Source organism: Magnolia sinica, chromosome 9 (assembly GCF_029962835.1).
Source record: "Magnolia sinica isolate HGM2019 chromosome 9, MsV1, whole genome shotgun sequence".
In the NCBI taxonomy this organism is placed as follows: Eukaryota; Viridiplantae; Streptophyta; class Magnoliopsida; order Magnoliales; family Magnoliaceae; genus Magnolia; species Magnolia sinica.
The window spans coordinates 19,358,845-19,380,738 of NC_080581.1; the positions used below are offsets into that span (position 1 = coordinate 19,358,845).

At 39.9% G+C, this 21,894-nt stretch overlaps 1 protein-coding gene across 6 annotated transcripts in view; it reads left to right on the forward strand.

Annotated features, from left to right (window-relative positions):
- LOC131257018 (uncharacterized) overlaps positions 1 to 20,892 on the forward strand; it is a 79,453-nt gene extending 58,561 nt beyond the window's left edge. The window contains exons 14-16 of one of the 6 annotated variants that reach the window (XR_009177050.1): positions 16,497 to 16,628; positions 16,929 to 17,086; positions 20,652 to 20,892. Coding sequence is in view for 4 of the 6 variants with exons in the window: in XM_058258178.1 (XP_058114161.1) it covers positions 16,497 to 16,628; positions 20,652 to 20,728 (209 nt within the window). In the remaining 2 variants the exon portion in view is untranslated. Of the gene's footprint in view, positions 1 to 16,496; positions 16,629 to 16,813; positions 17,087 to 20,651 lie in introns of those variants that run through there. The other 5 variants (XR_009177049.1, XM_058258178.1, XM_058258182.1 and 2 more) reach the window with 5 other exon arrangements.
- The last annotated feature ends 1,002 nt before the right edge of the window (positions 20,893 to 21,894 follow it).

Sequence of the window (21,894 nt, forward strand, 5' to 3'; positions counted from 1 at the left end):
ACATATGATGGGCCTCATACATCACAATTGGGTCTCATACAATCATAACAAGCCTCATACAATCACAACGGGCCTCATACAATCCCAATGAGTCTCATACAATCACAATGGGCCTCATACAATCACAATGGGCCTCATACCATAATAATGGGCCTCATACAATCATAGTGGGCCTCATTCCATCACAATGGGTCTCACATAATCACAATGGACCTCATATAATCACAATGAGCCTCATATAATCACACAATGGGCCTCATACAATCACAATGGGCCTCATACAATCCCAATGGGCCTCATACGATCACAATGGGCCTCACATGGTCACAATGGGCTTCATGCAATCACACAATGGGGCCTCATATAATCACAATAAACCTCACAATGACCTTATACAATCATAATGCTATGCTAACACATACTCAGTGCATATACTAATATAGTCGTAATCAATAATCGGCCTATATATGGTGGGGTCCATAAAAGGACAATAGATCTAATCTGTAACATGAGGATCGGTCCTCAACAGTGGATATACCAAATCTGATACCACCGATCCTTCCATCTACGGTGATGATGTACTTTCCTCATATCAACGATGGGCCTAGATGGCCTACTCATATCAAGAATGGGCCTAAGATCAAGGAGTGGGCTTCCTTGCCCGTCCCATCACGTAGCAATCTGGGCTTCATAAGGGCCCAATAAGCATAAGATGGGCTCTATAAGTCATGGTGGAAGTACAATCTATAATGGGGGCCCAACAGTTTGGGGTTAGCCCAATAAGGTGAGATGGGTCATGCTAATAACAGTAGGGGCCCAACGATTTGAGTTAGCCCACTAAGGGAAGATGAGAATGGGCCTAACAATGGGCCTTAGGGAGGTGTACAACGGGGACATTTAACCACCATTGCTCCCAAGGTGTGGCTCATTTAGGACCTATCCTATAATGGGGGCCCATAGTCCTTGTACTAACTAGGAGATAGATGGGCATCATAAACATTACCACACTCATCATGGTGGACTCGCATATCCCAATTGGGCCTCATATATACAGTGCAATGGGCCACACTTCACAATGGGCCTCACATAAGAGCCTCATAGGCAGTATTTGAAATATCGGTATCATGTTACGTATCGCATTCTTGGGATACGGATACGTATTGGTTATCGCAGAGGATATATCGGTTGTATTGTGTAATGCATCGTTGTTGTTGGAAACATGGGGAAACATTGGGAAATTGGTTGAATTTTTTGATGAAACTTCGGTGATTGTTAAAAAAGACATCAATACACACTAATAAATCAAAACATAACAAAAAAGAAGTACACATAATATGTTTTTTTTTTGTTTTTTTTTTGTTTGGGGTCCTTCCTAATCTATGCATTGTCTAAATGAATTGATGCAAGTATATTCGATGTCTATTCAGATAATTTATAAATGTAAGAAGACGCATGGAAACACAAGCAATACATCAAAAGCAAAAGAAGAATCACTAGATTAGGTTACAGACATGTTTGATGTGATGTTTGAACACAGATTGTAAACGATTTGCGAGAAATTGGGAAACTTTGATTTTTTTTCGATTTTTCGTAACTCGGCCCATCTCCTCCAAATCTCGAAATCGAAGCTCCCAATCCATGTAGAACATGAAAAATCATGAATTTGTAAGAATTTGACACTAATTTATCATGATTTACAGAAAATAAGAGCATTGAAATTCGAAAATGCTCACTATATCGAACACGTGGGATATATCGCACTACTTGTGCGTTTTGTATCGCACTAGTGGGATACAAGATATGTAGTGGGATATATCGGTCGATACGTTGATATTTAAAACAGTGCTCATAGGCATCACAATGGGCCTCATCACATGGGATGAGATTATGAGATATAATGTTTCAATTCAGAAATTATATCTGAAAAAAATTAAATAAATGAGTTTTGATGAGAGAGAGATTGAAATTGGATTGGAAAGGAAAAGAAACAGAGGAGAGGGGTGATTGTTGGTGCTTAAAAACCCTAACAACAACATGAAGAAATTCTGGCTGCCAGTCGATCCGGCGTCGCTGGCTGCCACTACCAAAGGCAGCGGTGGCAACAGCTTCCATGGGCACTGCCTCTGCCTCTCTTCCTCTCGAACTTTCTCTCTCTCATCTCTCCTTGCTCTCTTTCCGTGTTTTGGTAGGATCTGGTCGTCGTCGCCACAATGGGCAGCGACAACAGCCATGATCGCCACTGCTAGCAGCAGCCATGGTCGTCGCCAGCGCCTCAAGCGGCTGCCACTGTCACGGGGTTTTCTCTCTTAAACCCTCTCTCTCTCTCTCACTTCCTCTTTGACTCTCTCTTCCATGCAAGCTGTCGCCCGCAGCAACAGTCATGGCTGCCACCGCTGCGACAATGGAAGCCCATTCCACTAAAAAAAAGTTCCTATTATAAATGGAATTGGGATTTTTTTTTTTTCTGTGTGATGGGTTTTCTGTTGAAACCCTAGAGAAGAGAGATAAGCAAAGAAGAAGAAAAGAGACAGTTGGGCCTGGATTCGGGCATATTTGCAGGTCTGACTTGTTCCAGGTATGTAGAAGTGGGTTTTCAACCCCATTCTAGAGCCCAAATAGATTTTTATTGAGGTCCCTTTACAAGTGAAAGTCCTTTAAAAAAAAGAAGAAGAGGAATTGGGTTGTTTTGAGATGTTCCAAAATCATGGTTTTTTGGGCTTGCTCGCATTTAGGACCATTTATCTGGGTTTTCTTGTAAACTAGATGGCCCGGGACTGATCTAATCTATTCTCCCACTTGAATTAAAACTGATACAAAGATTTGATTCTTGTTTAAGTGTTGTCCAAGGCCTCTAATTACAAGCGGGTGCAAAAATTGAGTACAAGCCCATTAACCATTATGATGGCATTTTGATGGTTTTAGTGATACCACAATTTTCAATCATTGTTCCAAAATTTGGGGACCATGTCCTGCATCACCATCTTATGCTTCCTTTGAGTGGTTGGACAACCTTAATGGGCCTCACATTTATGCACAAATTGAAATGGGCCGGATTAGATGCCCAAACCACCTATCTTAAAGATTAAGTGTATCTTTCAAAGGGCATTTAATCGGCCATTCGGGGGCTGATTTAGTCCAAGTATAAGAAGTGACTTGGGTTTTTTTACGAGATCTAACTGATGGTGCAGTCCTTTTTTGGGATTTGTTTTTGAGATTAATGGTTAAGATCTCTTGTAATGGTGATGATTGATATATGTATTAAAATAAAAGGACATAATATGATAAAATTTTGAATTAAATGAATGTTATTATGATTTTTTGATATTGTGATCATGTTCATATATGTGATATAAGGTGGGCCGCATGTTTTGGAACACGATGACCAAACTGTGTAACCCCACCCGTCCCTTGATTATAAATGTAAGTGTGCCTACATTATTGCACATGTGTGTGTGTAGGAATGTAGATCCCTCTCGATATCTGTCTAATCACTATTGATTATGGGTCCACTAGTGATCGGAACCTTCATCAACTGTGATATCAACATTGATGAAAGGATCCATCATCAACGGTGATCATTAACGATGATGAGCGGATCCATCGCGAATGTACACAATCAATGGTAATGATCGGATTTTTTTATTCATCTTAGCACTTTTTTTCTTTAAATCTTATGATAAGATTATAATATATGTAATAATTAGGCTTGATGTGTTTAGATCAATGTCCCATTTTTCATTAGAAAATTGAATAATTAGTGCTAGAATGATCTCTAGATTAAAAGGTTGTGAATAACCTAAGTGGGAGCTAGATTCCTCCACCAAACGATGCATGCACCCATAATGGTGGGTTGTGAGTTATACAAATAGATTGTCGTAAAAGCATAATTTTCATCTTAATTTAAAGAATTTGATTGATCTGCACTGCCCATTTGGGTATGTGGACTTTCAGATCTCTTCTAAGATGGATTGATCACTTTTATGACTTGAAAATTTGAATTATAAGAAGAAATGTTGATAATTAGTGTCAATACCTTAAATCATAACTGAATAGTTTATTTAATTCAATGTAGAGATGTTCACCAAGGCATTAATCACCGAACAACTCAAGGGTCAACGATTCAACGACAACAACTATGAAGACTGGTCTTACGTGGTGAGATGCCTTTTGGATGAGGACGACATTTTGCATACTCTAGATGAGGTTCGAGAGGAACCTATAATGGGTAAGAACAGAAATTTAACAGAACATAGGGCCACAATGAATCGCTACAATAAGTGGCGTAAACAAAATCGTTCAGCCCATAAAGTCCTAATTAGCACCATGCAAAAGGAGCTCATACCTACGTATGATGTGCATAACACCGCTAAAGGGATATGGGATGCACTGGCTAATGCCTATGTGTAGAAGTCGGATGTGCGAGTTCAAGGAATATAAGTGTTAGTCGGTTGGCCCATTCAAGATCATATTCTCAAGATGGAGTAGATGATAGGTGCCCTTAGGAACGTAGGGTGTAAATTGACTGAAAATCAAAAGATAATCGCTATGCATTGTTTCTTGCCTGAATCGTGGGCCCAATTCAAAAGAATTTTGAACCACACTGATTTTATTGCTACGTTCAAAGATTTTTGTGGCTACTTAGTACGCGAGGTTGTACTGAATGTACTTTAGCTAGGTACAGCCAAGGCCTTTGTAACAGAGACCCACAAGTGGAAATCTAAAAGGAGGCAGTCCAAACCTTGCAAGAAGGTGAAGAAGAATGACCAAGAACAGAAGTCCACGACACCTTATAATCCCAAGAAGAGGAAAGGAAAGAAGAAGCCAAGAAAGTCTAATATAATATGCTCATTTGTAAAAACTGTGAATCTCCATGCTTAGGATCTTCTTCGCAACGCCCAGATCCTTCGTGTCAAACTCCTTGCTTAACAGAGACTTACGCAAGAATATCTCGTTCTTATCCTATGCAGCAATCAACATATCATTAATGTAAAACATCAGTCGAATGTAGGTCCCATCCTCAAGCACCCTGTAATATATGCAGCAATCGTACTCATATCTGACACAGCCAATCTCCACTGTGTAGGAATCGAACTGCTTGTATCACTGCCTTGGAGATTGCTTCAGCCTACACGTGATCTTTCTTACCAAGCTCCCGGAATCCTTTAGGTTGCCTCATGTAAATGACTTCCACCAAGTTCCCATGAAGGAATGTTGTCTTCACATTGAGTTGCTCCAATCAAAATTGGATTCCACTACCATAGCCAGTAGCACCCTGATTGACGTATGTTTCACAACTGGAGAGAACTTACTGTAATATACTTCTTCCCTCTGCGAGTACCAATTTGCTACAAGTCGTGCCTTATACTTTTCTCCCTCTTTTTCCATTAATGCTTCTTTCTTCTTGAATACCCACTTGCACCCTATAGTCGTCTTGACCTTTTGAAAGTTCCACCAACTCTCATGTCTGATTCTTATGTAGAGATTCCATCTCCTCCGCCATGCTCAACATCCATTTCTCACCATCATTTCTAGACCTAACCTCTTGAAAGGTGATCTTCACCCGTGAATAATGCGAAAAAAACCATGTCCTTGAACCCATATTGAACTGGGGCTCTAATGGTTCGTCTCTCCCTATTCCTAGTTATACTTTCCTGGGTATCTTGCTGATTGTTTTGGTCAGTATCCTGCCTTTGCTGAATTTTTCCTTCGATAATCTACTCAATTGGCTCCACCTACGCCAACAATTTCTCCGCATTACCAAGTGTTTCCGACTTTTCTGTAGCGTCCTTGTTGGCCTTCAACATATATGCCTCATTGAAGATGGCATCTCTGCTTATGACCGCCTTCTGAGAAACTACATCCCAAAGCTTATAACCTTTAACACCTTTCTCATACTCGATAAAGATGCATTTTCTAGATTTGGGATCCAACTTCGTCCTTTGTCTACTCTGCACATGGGCGAATGCTGGACCCTTGAAGATCCTCAATCCTGAGAAATCGATGTCCTTGCCTATTCAGACTTTCTTTGTAACCTTGGAGTTCAGTACTATATATAGTGACCGATTCACAATATAGCATGTCATGTTAATCGCTTCTGCCTAAAAGCTTTTAGGCATCCCTGCATGCAACCGCATACTTTTACCATCTCCAACAAAGTTCTGTTAATCCTCTCTGCCACCCCGTTCTATTGTGGGGTCCATAGAGTTGAGAAGTGCCTTGTGATGTCTTGTTTCTTGCAGAATTTCATGAATTCCGCTTCTATGTACTCTATACCGTTATCTGACCTGAGACACTTAACCTGTTTCCTGGTTTGCTTCTCTACTTCCGCCTTCCATTCCTTAAACTTGGCGAACACTTATAGACTTGTTCTTTAAGAAGTAGACTCAAACTTTCCTTGAGTAATCGTATATGAAGCTCACGAGATATCGTGCTCCTCCCTTAAACGGTACTGTCACTGGCCCCTAGATATTAGAGTGCATGTAATCGAGCATCCCGCTGCTAATATGTGTAGCAGACTTGAACCTTACCCCGCATTGCCTCCCATAGATGCAATGCTCATAGAAATCCACCTTGCACATCTTAACTCCCTTCAACAGTTTCTGTTTATGGAGTTCCATCATGCCCCTCTCGCTAATATGCCTTAGCTGCATATTCCATAGATTAGTGTCATCTGTGTTGATTCTGCATGTAAAGTGGTAGCGGCCTTACTTATAACCGTGCTCCCAATGTACAAATTTCCCGTCTTATGTTCCTTCATTAACACCATTGCACCTCTGGCGACCTTGATTACACCGTCATATGCGGTGAACGTGCACCTTTCGTATCTAAAACCCCCAAGGATATCAAAATTTTCTTTAGATCGACATGCCTGACATCAGCTAGAGTACATACGACTCCATCAAACATCCTTACCTTGATGGTCCCTATTCTGATGGCCTTGCATGTAGCGCCATTCCCCATCAGAACACTCCCACCATCATAGGACTTGTAGGAATCAAATCAAGTCCTATCCTGGCACATGTGATACGAACATCCTGAATCGAGCATCCAAGTATCTAAAAGATGGCTCGTACTTGAGGAGACTAAGAGGAGATCTCCTTTTGAGCTCTCTTTCGCTACGCTAGTTGATTCGCCCACGTTCTTTTTACCTTTACTTTCTAAGTCATCTATCCATTTCTGGTAGTTTCTCTTGAAGTGCCCGTTCATGCCACGATAGAAGTATTCGTCCTTAGCCTTTGATTTCGATTTAGACTTTCTTCCTGTCCGACTGAGATCTCTTCGCGGATCTCCCATGTCCTTGACCCCCTTTTGCAACTAGCCATTCCGCCTGAGAGTCCTCATCGCTTGACTTCTTCCTCATCTCATTAAAAACGAGAACTGTGATTATTTCATCCAATTTCATTGTATTCTTCCCATACAACATAGTAATGACGAGATGGTCATATGATTTGGGAAGCGATGCTAAAAGTAGCACTGCTTTATCTTCATCCTCGATCATCACTCCGAACCTTAACAACTCACTACATATCTTGGTAAGCGAATTAAGGTATTTTAAGAGATCGGATCTTTCATTTGTAGCTCGAAAAGTTGTTTCTTCACAAACAACTTATTAGTGAGGGTGATGCAGGACAATTAACCACTTGCTTTAAAAGCTCGAACTGCTAGAACACGACAAATCAATCTCTTTATCTCATAGCCTAGGCCCCATATCTCATGGGTTAGGACCTCGGCCGAACCCCCTCGTGGGCCCCAAATCACATGGGTACCGCCTCACACGAGCCACCCGCCTCACACGAGCGGCCCACCCCGAGTGTGCCCCTGCATCCCATAGGCGACCCCACTCGAGCCCGGTGTGAAAATGCTCCTACATTAATCACCTCCGGTAAGGAGTCTCGAAAACAAGACCTCCCGCTCTGATACCAATTTGATGCAGGATAATTAACCACTTGCTCTAAAAGCTCGAATTGTTAGAGCATGGCGAATCAATCCCTTTATCTCATAGCCCAGGCCCCATATCTCATGGGTTAGGGCCTTGGCCGAACCCCCCTCGTGGGCCCCAAATCACATGAGTATTGACTCACACAAGCCACTAGCCTCACATGGGTGGGGCTCGCCTCACACGGGCCGCCCACCTCGAGTGTGCCCCTGCATTCCATAGGCAACCCCACTCGAGCCTAGTGTGAAAATGCCCCTGCATTAGAGGGACTTCGCCATGTATAGGTCTTCTAGTTTCTTTCGCATCTCCAGGGGCGATTTCTCGTCCAGAACGTTGTACATGACTTCATTCGACAGACATAGACGAATGGTGCTCATAACCTTCTCCCCCAAGTTTGCTCCAGTCATCTTTCGACATCTCCTCCGGTTTAGTCTCCAACAACGCCTTGCTCAACCTCTGATACTAGAATATCTATAACCTTTTGCTACCACAAACTAAAATTGTTCTTCTCATTGAATTTTTGTATATCGAACTTCGACCCTGACATATTCGTTGAATTCCCGAACGTCCTTAACCTGATTCTCTGATACCACTTTGTTGGACTTAACCGGCTCTTATCTTACACCACTATGATGTAATTTTGAGCCACGACAAATCTGGATCAACCTTAGGTACTAGAAATTCGGAGCTAATACCATTGTCAATCTATCCACTTTGTGGAAGCACGTTGAACGAAGATAGAATAATCACAATAACTAGAATAACCAAAACAATCAAGCAAACAAACATAGAACATACCGATTTTATGTGGAAAACCCTTGCGGGAAAAAAACCATGGCACAAAGTGATAGAGATCTCCACTATAATCAGAAGCCTTAGAGTTTACACCACTTATCTTCTCTGATTATAGAATCACCCAATCTCCCCTTGCGATGCGCATCTGGGAAAACCCTAGCCTTTTGAGAAATTTCCATCTCAAGCCTTTACAAGTGTAGAGAATCCTCTCACCTCACAAAATCCTTGCCCGTAGAGAGAAAAAACACTTGTAATATCAAGCCATAATCACAATTAAGCTTAAACACCCCTATTTGCGCAAAACCGCATAACTTAATCAGAGTCCATCGGTCGGACTAACAAAACTCTATTATGCACCTAAGAAAACCCACACTCTGTGGGTCGGACCGACAGTCTGTCGGTCTGACTGACATAGCCTTGCTTCGACTACTTGTCTGTCCAGAATCTAAGGCATTTGCACAACAGGTTTTGATATTCATTTTTTCCGGGATGAGTTTCATAAAGACCCAATAACCTCATCTTTGCATAGGGAACTTTGATTTTAGAGTTATTTATTTTAGACATAGATTGATGATACACCTCTTGCTTTATTTGCCATGTCGAATGAATCTGTAGTATCTGAATCTATAAAATGACACACGAGGTTAGGACATATTGGAAATGATTGTATGACAAGACTATCATGTTTTGGTCTAGTAGCTTCATTATCCAAAGTTGATTTAGCATTTTGTGAACACTCCGTGTTCAGAAAGACTTTTAAGAAATCATTCCCTAAAGTGGCCAGGTCCAAGGGTTTGCTAGAGATAATCCATTCGAATATCCGTGGGCCCTTGAATGTACATGTTGGAAATGGATGCCAATTCTTCGTCACTGTCGTTGACGATTACTCGCACTATGGATAAGTGTATCTCATCTCACACAAATAGACTTTTGAGTGTTTTCTCAAATACAAAACTGAAGTAAAAAATCAATTTGAGAAAAAGATTAAAAATCTTAGATTGGATAGAGGTGGCGACTACAAATTAGAAACGTTTAAACCATATCGTGAAAAGTTGTCATTGTCCGACAATACACTATGGCTTATACTCCATAACAAAATGGAGTTGCAGAGAGATAATATGACATTGTTGGACACGGTTAGATTGATGATGGCACATGCCAATCTCTATCACATTCTAGGAAGATGCTGCTAATAGCCGTCTACATCCTATTTGTGTCTTGTCTAAATCCATTCTTAAGACCTTATATGAGGTATAGATTGAGAGTATTCCTTCTCTAGCTAATCTATGTGTATGGCCTTGGGGATGTATAGGATATGTTTTGTTGCCTACTGCACATAGAAGTAAACTTGATAGTAAAACTGTTGAGTCCATATTCATTAGGTATCCTATGCACTAAAATGGACACGTTTTAGTTTATGAGGACTATGGAGGATGGACCGAGATGAATTTTGGGACGTGACCTTCGTCGAAGGCAGATACCTAGTCAGAAGTAGAAAAAGTTTGCTATAGAACTTTTTGAAATTCCCGATGTATTTCAGGAGAGTAGGAGTTTTGCTTCTCAAAATAGAGATACTCCTATAATTTGTCGGGACAGTGGGAGTACATCTCGGCGGCCTCCTAAGTTACGTCGAAGCGAAAGAGGATTGATTCCCTGAAGATACTTCGATATCGAGGGCCAGTCTTACTCTTGCGTTGCGATGGATGATGATGAGCCCGATTTTTATCAGGATGCGTTGTTGTCTCCAAAGTTGGCTAATTGGGTGCCACGGACAAGGAGATCACCTCCATGGAGAAGAATAAAGTATGAGAGCTTATAGATCTGCCTTCCAATCGTAAAGCGATAGGTAATAAGTGGGTAATCAAGCTCAAAAGAAAGGCAGATGGTACAGTGGACAAGTACAAAGAATGGTTGGTTGTTAAAAGTTTCACACAGGAAGAAGGCATTAATTACGAGAAAACTTTTTCAACCATTGCAAAATTCTCCTTGATCCACATGATCTTGTCTATTGTCGCAAGTTTAGACTTAAGAGTTATGTCAGATGGATGTAAAAATCGCATTCTTAAATGGTGATTTGGATATATCCGTGTGTGTGTGTGTGTTGGCTTATGGATTATGTGGACAGAAAGCACTCAAAGAAAGTCTACAAATTGTTGAAATCTATCTATGGGTTGAAACAATCTTCAAGATAGTGGTACATGTGTTTCCACTTAGCCATCACCACTTTCGGGTTCACAATGAGTCAAGAAGATCATTGTGTATATATGATATAGTCTGCAAGATTTTTTCTGATACTATTTCTATATGTAGACGATATCCTGCTAGTTGGTAATGATATATAACTATTGTTGATGATTAAGGATTAACTTTTCTCGAACGTTGAGATGAAAGATCTTTGTTTATTCTCGGGGCATAGATCATTAGGGACGACCTTAGGAGACTGTTAGGCTTGTCTCAAGAAACCTACATACAGAAGATTGTAATGGTTTAGGATGAAAAATTCAAAAGCTGTTGAAACTCTTATGGAGAAAACTACCAAGCTAGACAGGAAATCATGTCCTCAGATTGAGGACGAAAAATTGGATATGTCCTCAGTACCTTATGCGAGTGCAGTAGGTAGCTTAATATATGTTATACTTTGCACCAGATCGAATATTAGTTATGTAGTTGGCATAGTTAGTCGTTACCAAAGTAACCTAAGACAGTCTCATTGGTAGGTTGTCAAATGCATATTTCACTATCTCAAAGAAACCAAGGATTTGATGTTGTGTTTTGAAGGCATGAATTTTAAGCTCAAAGGATATTCAGATGCCGCCTAGGGTAATGATGGCGATGAGATAAAGTTTACTTCAGGATATGTCTTTTTGCTCCGAGGGGGAGCCATTTCATGGTCGAGCAAGAAACAAACATCTACAACCCTTTCATTTATGCAAGCGGAGTACATTACATGTTGTGTTGCAGTTCAAGAATGTGTATGGGTTTGTAGATTCTTACTAGGTCTGGGTGTTATACTAGGCGTTTGTGAGCCTATATCGTTGAGGATAAACAACACTTCTGCCATTGATTTGACAAAGGACCCCAAACACCACAAGAAGTCCAAGCACATTGAGATCAAATATCTTTAGGTTTGTGATCGAGTGAAAGATAAGAAGGCCACTCTCAATTACATTCTCACTAAGGAGATGATGGTTGATCCCATGACAAAGCCTATTGCTAGAGATCTATTTTAGGATCACATTAAGCAGATGGGATTAAGGAGAGCTTGAGTGATATACTTGTATCATGTACCTTTGATATTTCATTTATGAATAACGCATTCCTTTTGTTTAGTATTGAGCACTAATATTGACTAGGTATGTAAATCATTAGCATTTGTCTTGAGGTCATGTAGGATTTCTACATTTGTCGGCAGGCTGGTCACACACATAGGTTGAACAACCCTGAATTTACAAGAGAGGTACATTCGGGGTGACGTTCATACATTGAGGTGTGAACCGCCCTTTATTGTGAATAATAGAAGATGAGGATATGAGTGAGTTGTATCTACCTTTAATGTTGAAAGATTGAAGATGCGACTGATCAAATCGAATAAGATAATTGCTCCATTGCTCTTTATGCGATTAATCTTATAGCCTGAATTAAAGCTAGGTCGCAAGGATATGAGATGAGTCATACCTCATGTGAGACGACCTGCGTATTGTAGACCCTACATATATCTAATAATGTCTACATTATGGTGTGGATTGTAGCCACATGTAGGGACCTTTTACCTAAAGATTGCTTTGGTTCGATCTAACCATTGCAACGTGCAAGTAACCAGTCCCGTAGGTGACTTTGTGTCCTTAGTTATCCTCCTCTTGTGTATAGGAAGATGAGATTGAGTGTTGGTACTTTAGTGTATGTTGATGAAAGACCCTTGATTGGTCATACTCAGTTATGCTAGGAAAGTAGCTTGATCAATTCCAAATTACACATATATGTGGGGAAGATCCCATGACAGCTACAAGAAGTTTCTAGAACTATTAATACGTGCTTGAAGACTTATCCGCTGGCAATATTGAGTTTTTGACGGATCTTTGCAAACAATATTCTTTTCACAAGTATATATATTATAGTATTATTTTAAAAGAATTCAAATCGATGTTTGCAAAAAATCAAAATTTCAAAATAACTCAATAAGTTGGATAAGTGCGTTTATTGGCCGAGTACTTTAGATTGGGAGTTAACTCCATTCAGTGTAGTCATGCGGACTAGGACATGTATTGCAAAACTTGGGTTATCGAGTGCTAGTTAGGTGGTCAATTAGTACTCAAACACCTGTGAGAAGATAACGTTGTTCCATATGTTCCCTTGCCTTTGATTTTTTTAATCATGATGTTTGGTTTTGGTTATTATGAGATGAGCTAGATAGACAATTTATTTGTGCCTATCACACAATGTAATGGAGTGGAATATGTTAGACATGGGCCCGTGGGGCCCACTTGTGGGCAATCACTAGTGGGTGGGTCCCACGAGAGTTTTTCTGCATTACCCATTCATGTTTTCTCTCAATAGTTTAAAGTCGAATTTTGAATTCAACTTTGAACTTCAAATTGAATAAGAGTGAGATTGGATAACCTCCAGCCTCATCCAAACTCGTCGATGCTTCCCTATAAAATGGGAAGGAATTGTCTCGTAAAAAGCATCCATAATTTCGAGAGTTGAAAGAGAATATAGAGAGGGTGAGTACCCTTTCTTATATGTCCATCTAGCCTGCCCTTATACGATTCAAGCCGTAGATTGTAATTTGGGGTCATCTTTATCGTAGAATCAAATGGGTGATCAGACCCATCTGCTCCTGCAATGGTTAGGCAGACCATTGGACCTGCGCCGTTCATCATTAACTTTTGCAAAGGTCCCATATTGTGTAGAACATTGGATCTTGCAGGCCCACTCTTCTAGGCCAATTTTCTTCATCATCCCTCCATCTTCACTTCCCATTTACCGTTTACTTCCCCTCGCAAATCTCTTTCCCACCATCCCCATCTTCGCCATTCTCTACCTAACTACAACTATTTCAAGACATCAACAACAACCATAACGAACTCCTACAATCTGATTCCACTCGACTTCCATTCAATAGCCTAATACAATTACACACTTGAATCACACCCGCCTCGAAATCCGACAGCAAATCTACTCCATCAAAAACCTTGCCCAACGTGATCTATGATACCAAGCACATCGGCCATACGTTTCCTTGGTGCCCTGAATTCGAGGCTGTCGGAGATTCAAACATGACACAAAAGACAAGGAGATCGAGTCTCTAAGATGACAAATTAAGGCGTTGACGCGATGCATTGCATTCTAAGTAGAGCATATCACAATGTGCATTTCATATCTTGGGGATTGAAGAGTTGGTGTGGTTGGTTAGGATTCCAATGGCCCTCATCATTGTCTGTGACTATTATGTATAAATAAGTGGAAGAATTCAACACCATGAGTGATACTGCAGTGCCTAGAGCTTTCAAGTGTTCTTTTGTGAGCAAGGATGTGCCTATCATTCATGTTGAAGAATTGAGTCTTGACAAGAATCCAATCTTTGGCAAGGGATCCATCGATTATTATGGCATTGAGGGAGAAGCTATCTATGGTTTTAACTATGATGACGTGAATTTGTTCAAGTTTGAAAACATTATAAGATACCCGATCTTTGATGCAAATTTGATCTAGTCGTCGAGCATCTCCCGAGATCCGATTTATGATTGTTATGAAGATGATTCGAATGATGAGGTAGTGTATGGTGATGACGACGAAATTTGAATGCTTCACAAGAACCTCCTAACACTGGAGCAATCTAAGCCGGAAAAGCTTCCCAAATTGGCGAACACTTAAACAAGAAGTCCGAGGGAGTTAGTATGATCAACAATGGCAATGTAACTTCTTTGATCCATGTCTACAAAGAATTGACATTGACTGGCTCTCACCCAAGCTATGGCGACGAAGATATCTTCGGTAGTTTGTTCACCGATTATCTATTTGAAAATTTCAGTCACAAATTTGAGTTATCTATGTTTGTTTGCATTGATTGTGACACATGTGATGTTGGGTATGTGTTATTTGTCAACATGAGAATCATCATTGGTTGAGACTTGGGGATGACTCCTTTTCGACTAGGAGGTGATCATCGGGCCAAGACTATCTCATCGTCCATATTTCTTGATGTCCCGATCATGGCCCATGGCCCTACATCGAGACACCTTGGCACAATCGAGACCCCAAAGATACGACTATCACCTCTATTTCTAAATTTACGTCTGTTTGCACATGCATTCAACATCAAATGCCTTATCTCATACAGTGGCGACTCTAGGAGTGGCTACAACGATGGGAACTGGTGGATAGGTTCTCTTTATCAGGGAGGTCTGATGCGCCCATCTGCCCCCCACTTATCTCAAGTGCCAAGATCGAGAGAAATTTGTAGTTTTGGCAGGATTTTGGGTTCTTTTGTAATATTGAGCTTTTGTGGGTTATTTTGGTAATTTATTTTCTTTGTTAGTTTTTTGTGTAGGAGGTTATAATGTTGTTAGAGTTAGTTTTGGTTAGTTGTGATTAGCATATTAATTATCAATATTAGTTAGAGATTTGTTAGGGTGTTCTATAAACACTATGTTTGATAGATTGTAAGAGGGGTTGGAATGGGAATCAGGAAAAAAAGAGAATTATCTCTCCTGGCTATCTGATGGGCAGTTTGGGAAGAAAGGAACTGTAGGACTTTCAGGAATGAGTCCAAATTGTCGGACTTTGTTGTCCGTAGGGTGAAAAATATGATCATAGAATGGGCTGCTAGTTCAGATGCTCTAAAGGGATGTAATCTTCTTTTCTTAATTGCTTAGGCGGTCTGCTTCCTCAGTGGCCCCAGCTTTCTGTAGTCTTTCCCCCCCTTTTTTTTCTTCCTTTTTTTTAAAAATAACAAAATTTTCGTCACCTTTCCAAAAAAAAAAAAAAGATTGTAAGAGGTTTTTTGGAAAATTTGAAATGAAGATTGATTTTTCTCTTCTAGATAGAGAAAAAAGAGTAAAGAAGAGGAAAGAGACCCGAATCATGCATACATTTGTCATGAATCATTGTACAGAGTCATTAGTTTTGGCCAAAGCCAAACTAGTCATGCAGGTTTTAATAACTTGGCCAAGTCCCACACTCGCCAAGTTTTGGAACCTTGAGCCTTTTGCAGAAGTTTTGCTGATGGGTCCAAAATGTATTTTTGTTTGAATAATTCATGCTCTTGGATCTCAGTATGACCACACAGGAATGGAGAAATATGAGTTTTAGAGACTGGTGAGCCTTGGCTTGATCATATCGTTGAGGTAGAGCAGCGTTCCCTCCTACCTTCTTTGTTCTGGATATGTATGATGGAAACCATTACCGAGAACATCATGACAATGTAAATAGCAGTAACAAGATGATAGTTGTAAGTAATACATAGGCATCATTAACCACTTTGAAATACCAAACTCGCCACCTCAATCTATTACTCTATTTTTTGCTGCAGTTACAGCAATCAAAAGTCAATCCACTCTGCAGCCCATGGGAATCTCAAACATTTCAAGTTATGCATTGTCGTTAAACAGATGTTGTGTCCCTCCTGTTGGGATACTTATATAATGCACTTAGTTTAATCACCATGATGTATCCATTTGTTTCGTTGAACTTAAAATATACCGTATTCTTATGCTTCAAACCATTTTATATGATGACATTATATGGTTCCTGCTATTCTATGTAGGTGATGAAAACTGCGTTTCAGTTTGGGGTTTCTCTTCCTCCTCAGTGGCAATGGATGCTGCTAACATCACCGGAACGGAATTTGAAGATCTAGGCAATATTCAACAGGATTCTGGAGGTGTAAAAGCTTCCTGTATATTTCTTACACCCACTATATTTTGCCCTTTATTTGAGTTTTCCTTCGATGATAGATATCTCAAATTTACATTCTGTTCCTTTATTTAAATAGTCTTGAAATCATAGGAGCATATTGGGTCTACTTTTCTTTTAACCCTACCATTTTGGCCATTAACCTTTTATCTTTCATTAATTTATCAGATTTTAATTAATACAAAAGAATAAAGAAATGGTTCAGATATGCAATGAATTTCTACATTCTTTTGTATTAATTATGTAATGTAACTGAGATGAGGACACGAGGATGGGTTTGTAGTTGAAAGCATCTACTACAATGTATTTTCAAGAGCTAGAAGATAGCCAGCATCTACAGTAACTTTCTCAAGTTTCATCGATGGGTCATTTGCTCTCACCATTATAATGAATTTTGAGGAGAGCTGAAGGATATCAGCAACTATGTTCGCTTTGTTCAAGGTATTAACTGCTTCTCTTTGTAAAAGATACAGATCTCATTGATTTCTTTGTCAATATCTTAGAATTTGAAGGAAGAGTTTTATAGGTCCTTGGAACCCTTTCTTTCCATCTCACAAATTTCTCTCAATCACTAAAGAAAAATATCTCTGCTCTTTGCATTATTGTTTCTTCCGATGCATGAGGTGGAGCATCTCCCTTGCATAAGAAAAATATAACCTATTCATCAATTTTTTATTTTATTTTGAAAGAAAGCTCTGCATGAGAGGATGATCTGGTCTGGGTTTTCATTTATTGTATTCCAGTTATATGGACATGCTATCAAGACTCTGCAAAGCCATTTGTAAAGACGAAGCATCACGTTGTTCTATAAGTTTAAGATCAAACAAGTCCACTGAAGTTAGTAGAATCTATTGCAATGTTGGACGAGGCATTGGGAATTTTAGTAGCTTTAGCCAAAGCTTAATAGAGGGATCTGGTCTGGGTTTTCATTTATGTATTCCTGTTATACGGACATGCTATTAAGACTGTGCAAAGCTATTCGTAAAGACGAAGCATCACGTTGTTCTATAAGTTTAAGATCAAACAAGTACACTGAAGTTACTAGAATCTATTGCAGTATTGGACGAGGCATTGGAAATTTTAGTAGCTTTAGCCAAAATTAATAGAGGCCTTATTCCTAGGAGCTGGTTGTTTACTTCAATACCTTTACATGGTTGAGAAAAGCTTTCATAGTTCTGTTTTGTTTTGTGTCCACTTAATCATGTTGCTCTTAACTACTTCCAGGTGATGAAACAGAGGCATATGGAACAAGTTTTGAGATTTACAGAATTGATTGCTATCATAACTAGACCCCGAAAACTGTTTTTGGCAGCATAGCTTAAGAGACTAAAATTGGAAAGTTAAAAAAGAAAAGAAAAGAAGCAACATAAAATTTGATATTAGAAGGTTTTTCAAGTGTTCGAGATATCTATTAATAGTCACCAAATGGTAATAATGTGGGAGTGAAATGTAAGCAATTTCTTCTTCTTTTTCAAGTCATAGTCATTAATTTCGGTAAGATTGCTAACATTAGGAAAGTAGTAACATCATGGGTGCATCCCTCTTGCTTGAAGTGCAAAACTTTATAGAAATGTGTATGGGAGGGAGAGAGGGAAGGGAATTATGAAGTTCCTGGGAGGATTTATGGGTTCAAGCTTGTTAGCTTGACTAAAAGATACCTCGTTTCAACATTGAGGTCTTGGTATCGATCCCTAGTGGGGGTGGCTAACAGTGAAGTGTGAACTGACAGTGGGGTGTACTAACAAGCTAACACAAAAAAAGAAAAAGAAAAAAGAAGCTAGTTAGCTTGACTAAAATCAATGAAGTAATTGCCCTGGTGCAACAATTTTGGGCAAGTGGCCCCGCCACGTGTCGTGGTTTTTTGTTGGACAATGGTTTACGGTAGGATCCTCTCTTGACAATTTCCACATAAGACAACATAGACTCACACCCATATGTTTTATGATGCAAAGTTCATTTGGGGGGAATTCTTTAAGATTTTCATGGTTGAATGGGCACTTGAGGTTCAATCAACTATCCTATTTCAAGGGCCTGCCGGCAAATAGAAATGATGAAAATTATTTAGAAGAATATATAAATGCTAAAAGGAATGCCAAGAAAGCAGTAAATGAGGCAAAAACTTAAGGCATATGATGATTTGTATAATATAATGGGGACAAGAGGCGAGAAAGATGCCTTCAAAGTTGTGGAAACGAGGTAAGAGCGATGACCGGAGTGTATTGGTTAATGACAATGTGATATTAAAGGTGGAGAAGATTTTCCAGAGCTTGTTAAATGATGACAACTCTGAGGGCATTAGGATAGAAGAATCATAAACTAAAATGAGGCTGGAGACCATAGTATACTTTTGTAGTAGGATATCTAAAGTGGAAGAAGCTTTGAAAAAGATGAAGACAAGAAGGGCCCGGGGATTAGATGGTATTCCAATAGAGGTTTGAAGTGCGTGGGAGATACTGATTTGTTTTGGTTGATAAAGTTATTTAGCAAGATTTTAAGATCGAAGAAAATGCTAAATGAATGGAGGATTAGTACCACAATACTTATTTACAAGAGTAAAGGAGACATACAAACTTGCACTAACTATAGTGGGACTAATAAGTCAGGAGAGCTTGATTGAGCAGAGGTTTAAGGTGTGAGATGAATGTATCATAAAATTAGTTTGGATTTATGTGAAGAACAACCATTGAAGCTGCTTTCCTTCTTAGACAGTTGATGGAGAAATATAGGGGATTTTCACATGGTCTTTGTTAACTTGGAGAAAGCATAAGATGGGGTCCCGAGAGAGTCTGGTGGGTGTTGAGAAAGAAAGAGTCTCAAGAGGATATGTTAAAAGTAGTTTGACTAAAACAGAGTATGCAGATTGCAATTTAGTAACAATAGGAGTGAAAATGAGGAATATGTTAAGATCGTTGGCCAAGAAGTACCCAAAATGACCATTTTCAGTATCTTGGGTTGATTGTGAGTTGGGAGATGTTCCTTTGGAGTTTTATATGATTGCCACGTGCCAATCAAATTGAAGGGAAAATCTTTTGGGATAGATATAAGACCAGCCATGCTTTATGGGACAGGATGTTGGGCGGTCAAGGAGCAACATGTTCATAGGATGACTGTAACTGAAATGAGTCTGTTAAGTTGGATGAGTAACAAGACGAGGTAGGTTAAAATTAGAGATGAATACATTCCAGTGAAGTTAGGAGTAGTACCAATAGGTAATAAGTTGAGGGAAAGTAGATTTAGATGTTTTGGCCATGTGCAATGGAGACCAAGAACTGCTCTGGTTAGGAGTGATTTGGTTTAATTTGAAGGCTCTAAAAGGTCAAAGGTAAGCCAAAAAGGACATAGGTGGAGGCAGTAAGGAAAGACTTGATGAATATGGTTTCAACTGAGGGTATGGTCCTTACATATAATGGAATGGTGGAACAGGATTCGTGTAGCCGAGCCCAATCACAGACAAGGCTTAGATGATGATGATGATCGTTATTCATGAAACTATATTTACACTTTCTTTCTCAGGGTTGTTATCTTAGTCATGTGTTGGCATGAAGTTATTCCAATTACATCTATCCTTTGCATGTTTGAGGACCAATCACCTATGGCTACAACTGGTTTGCATGTGACATTCACATGCAACCTTGCTCTAGTTTCAATGTGGCACATGTAGCACATCCAAACTGTGGATTAGTTGGGCCCAACCATGAAGATCACATATTCAAAAAACAAGTGCCTGTTCATCTGGCAGGTCTCCATGCATGGAAACAATAGATGGTTTATAAAACACATCAACAGTTTAATTCAACATACGTGTGTGGCCTGCTTGATGTGAGAACTTGCGTTCTTTTTTTTATTTGCTCCTGGTGATCTTCATGATGGGGACCAACTTATGGGTGGATTGGATGTCCTTCGCACGTGTCAGATTGGAGTTTGAGCAAGTTTGCATGCGGCATTCATACCGAATCCATTCTACATGATCATTTGTCTTTATTCTTTATTTTGTTTTCATTTGAAGGGAAGAACGAAACTCGAAGCCAGCAACAATTTGTGAAGTATTGGAAGGTGCATACAACATCCCAGTCAAAGAATTGAATGTGAAAGAATGCAAAATCACTTTGGTAATCTCTCCTTTCATGTTGTCCTCGGGTTGTTTCTGACATTAAATATTCCCTCTTCGAAGCTTTTCTCTAGTGTATGAAAGTGAATTATCGGAAAGGCGGATCATGTGAAATTGAGTTTTGCCTCTTCTTGTTTGAGCTCTTTGGATCAATACTAGCTTGTGGTGAGTGGACCCAAGAAACATTGCACTACCCCGTCAAATGGGAACTTGTAACTAAATTTCTTAATTACTTAATTCTCTTTGAGAAATGCTTGTGAAAGGACATTCTTCAGAATATGAAAAGTCATCTTTGGAATACAAAGGGCGTGGAATATAAGAAGTCATCTTTGGAATACGAACAGTGTGGTCATGTGGGCCATTCCTTATATGTATTCCAAATTTTGTAATTGGATCTTATTTTTTAATTGAATTTGAATCTTGTCCTTTCCCTTCTTCTCTATTTTCTTACCGCTACGAAGTACTGAAGCTGTCGCCTTCTCCAGTAGCATGTGATGGATGGACCAGACTAGTCTACCACACCTGTTTTATGAACATGGATTAGCATGACCCGTACCCAGCCAGGTGGGTGCGACCTTGACCGTGGAGTCTAACTTGATGTATATGTTGCATATCCACACCGTCCATTTATTTTGCTAGCTTATTTTAAGCCATGGTCCAAAAAATGAAGCAGATACAAATCTCTGGTGAACCGCACAGTATGGATTGATTTCTCACCATTAAAAGCTTCCTAGGGCCACAAGTTTTGAATCAAGCGCCATTTGTATTGTCCCCTCATCCAGGTCTGTGACCTTATCAACAGGTTGGATGGCAAAGAAACATTACAATGGACCCTAGGAAGTTTTTAATGGTGGGTGTTCAATCACCACTGGCTTCCTGTGCTGTGGTCCACCTGAGATTTGGATCTGCTTCATTTTTGGGACCATGCCCTAAAATAAGCTGGCAAAATGGATGGACGGACTGGGTGTACAACCCGTACATTGGGGTAGGCCCTAAGGTCAGGGTTGCACCCACCTCGCTGAATCCAGGGTCGTTGGGGCCCACCGTGTTGTATATGTAATTTCCCTCTGTCCAGCTGGTGGTATGGCTGAAAGTTGGGCGGGTTAAACCCGACCCGACATTGGGTTGGCCTTGGGCAGGA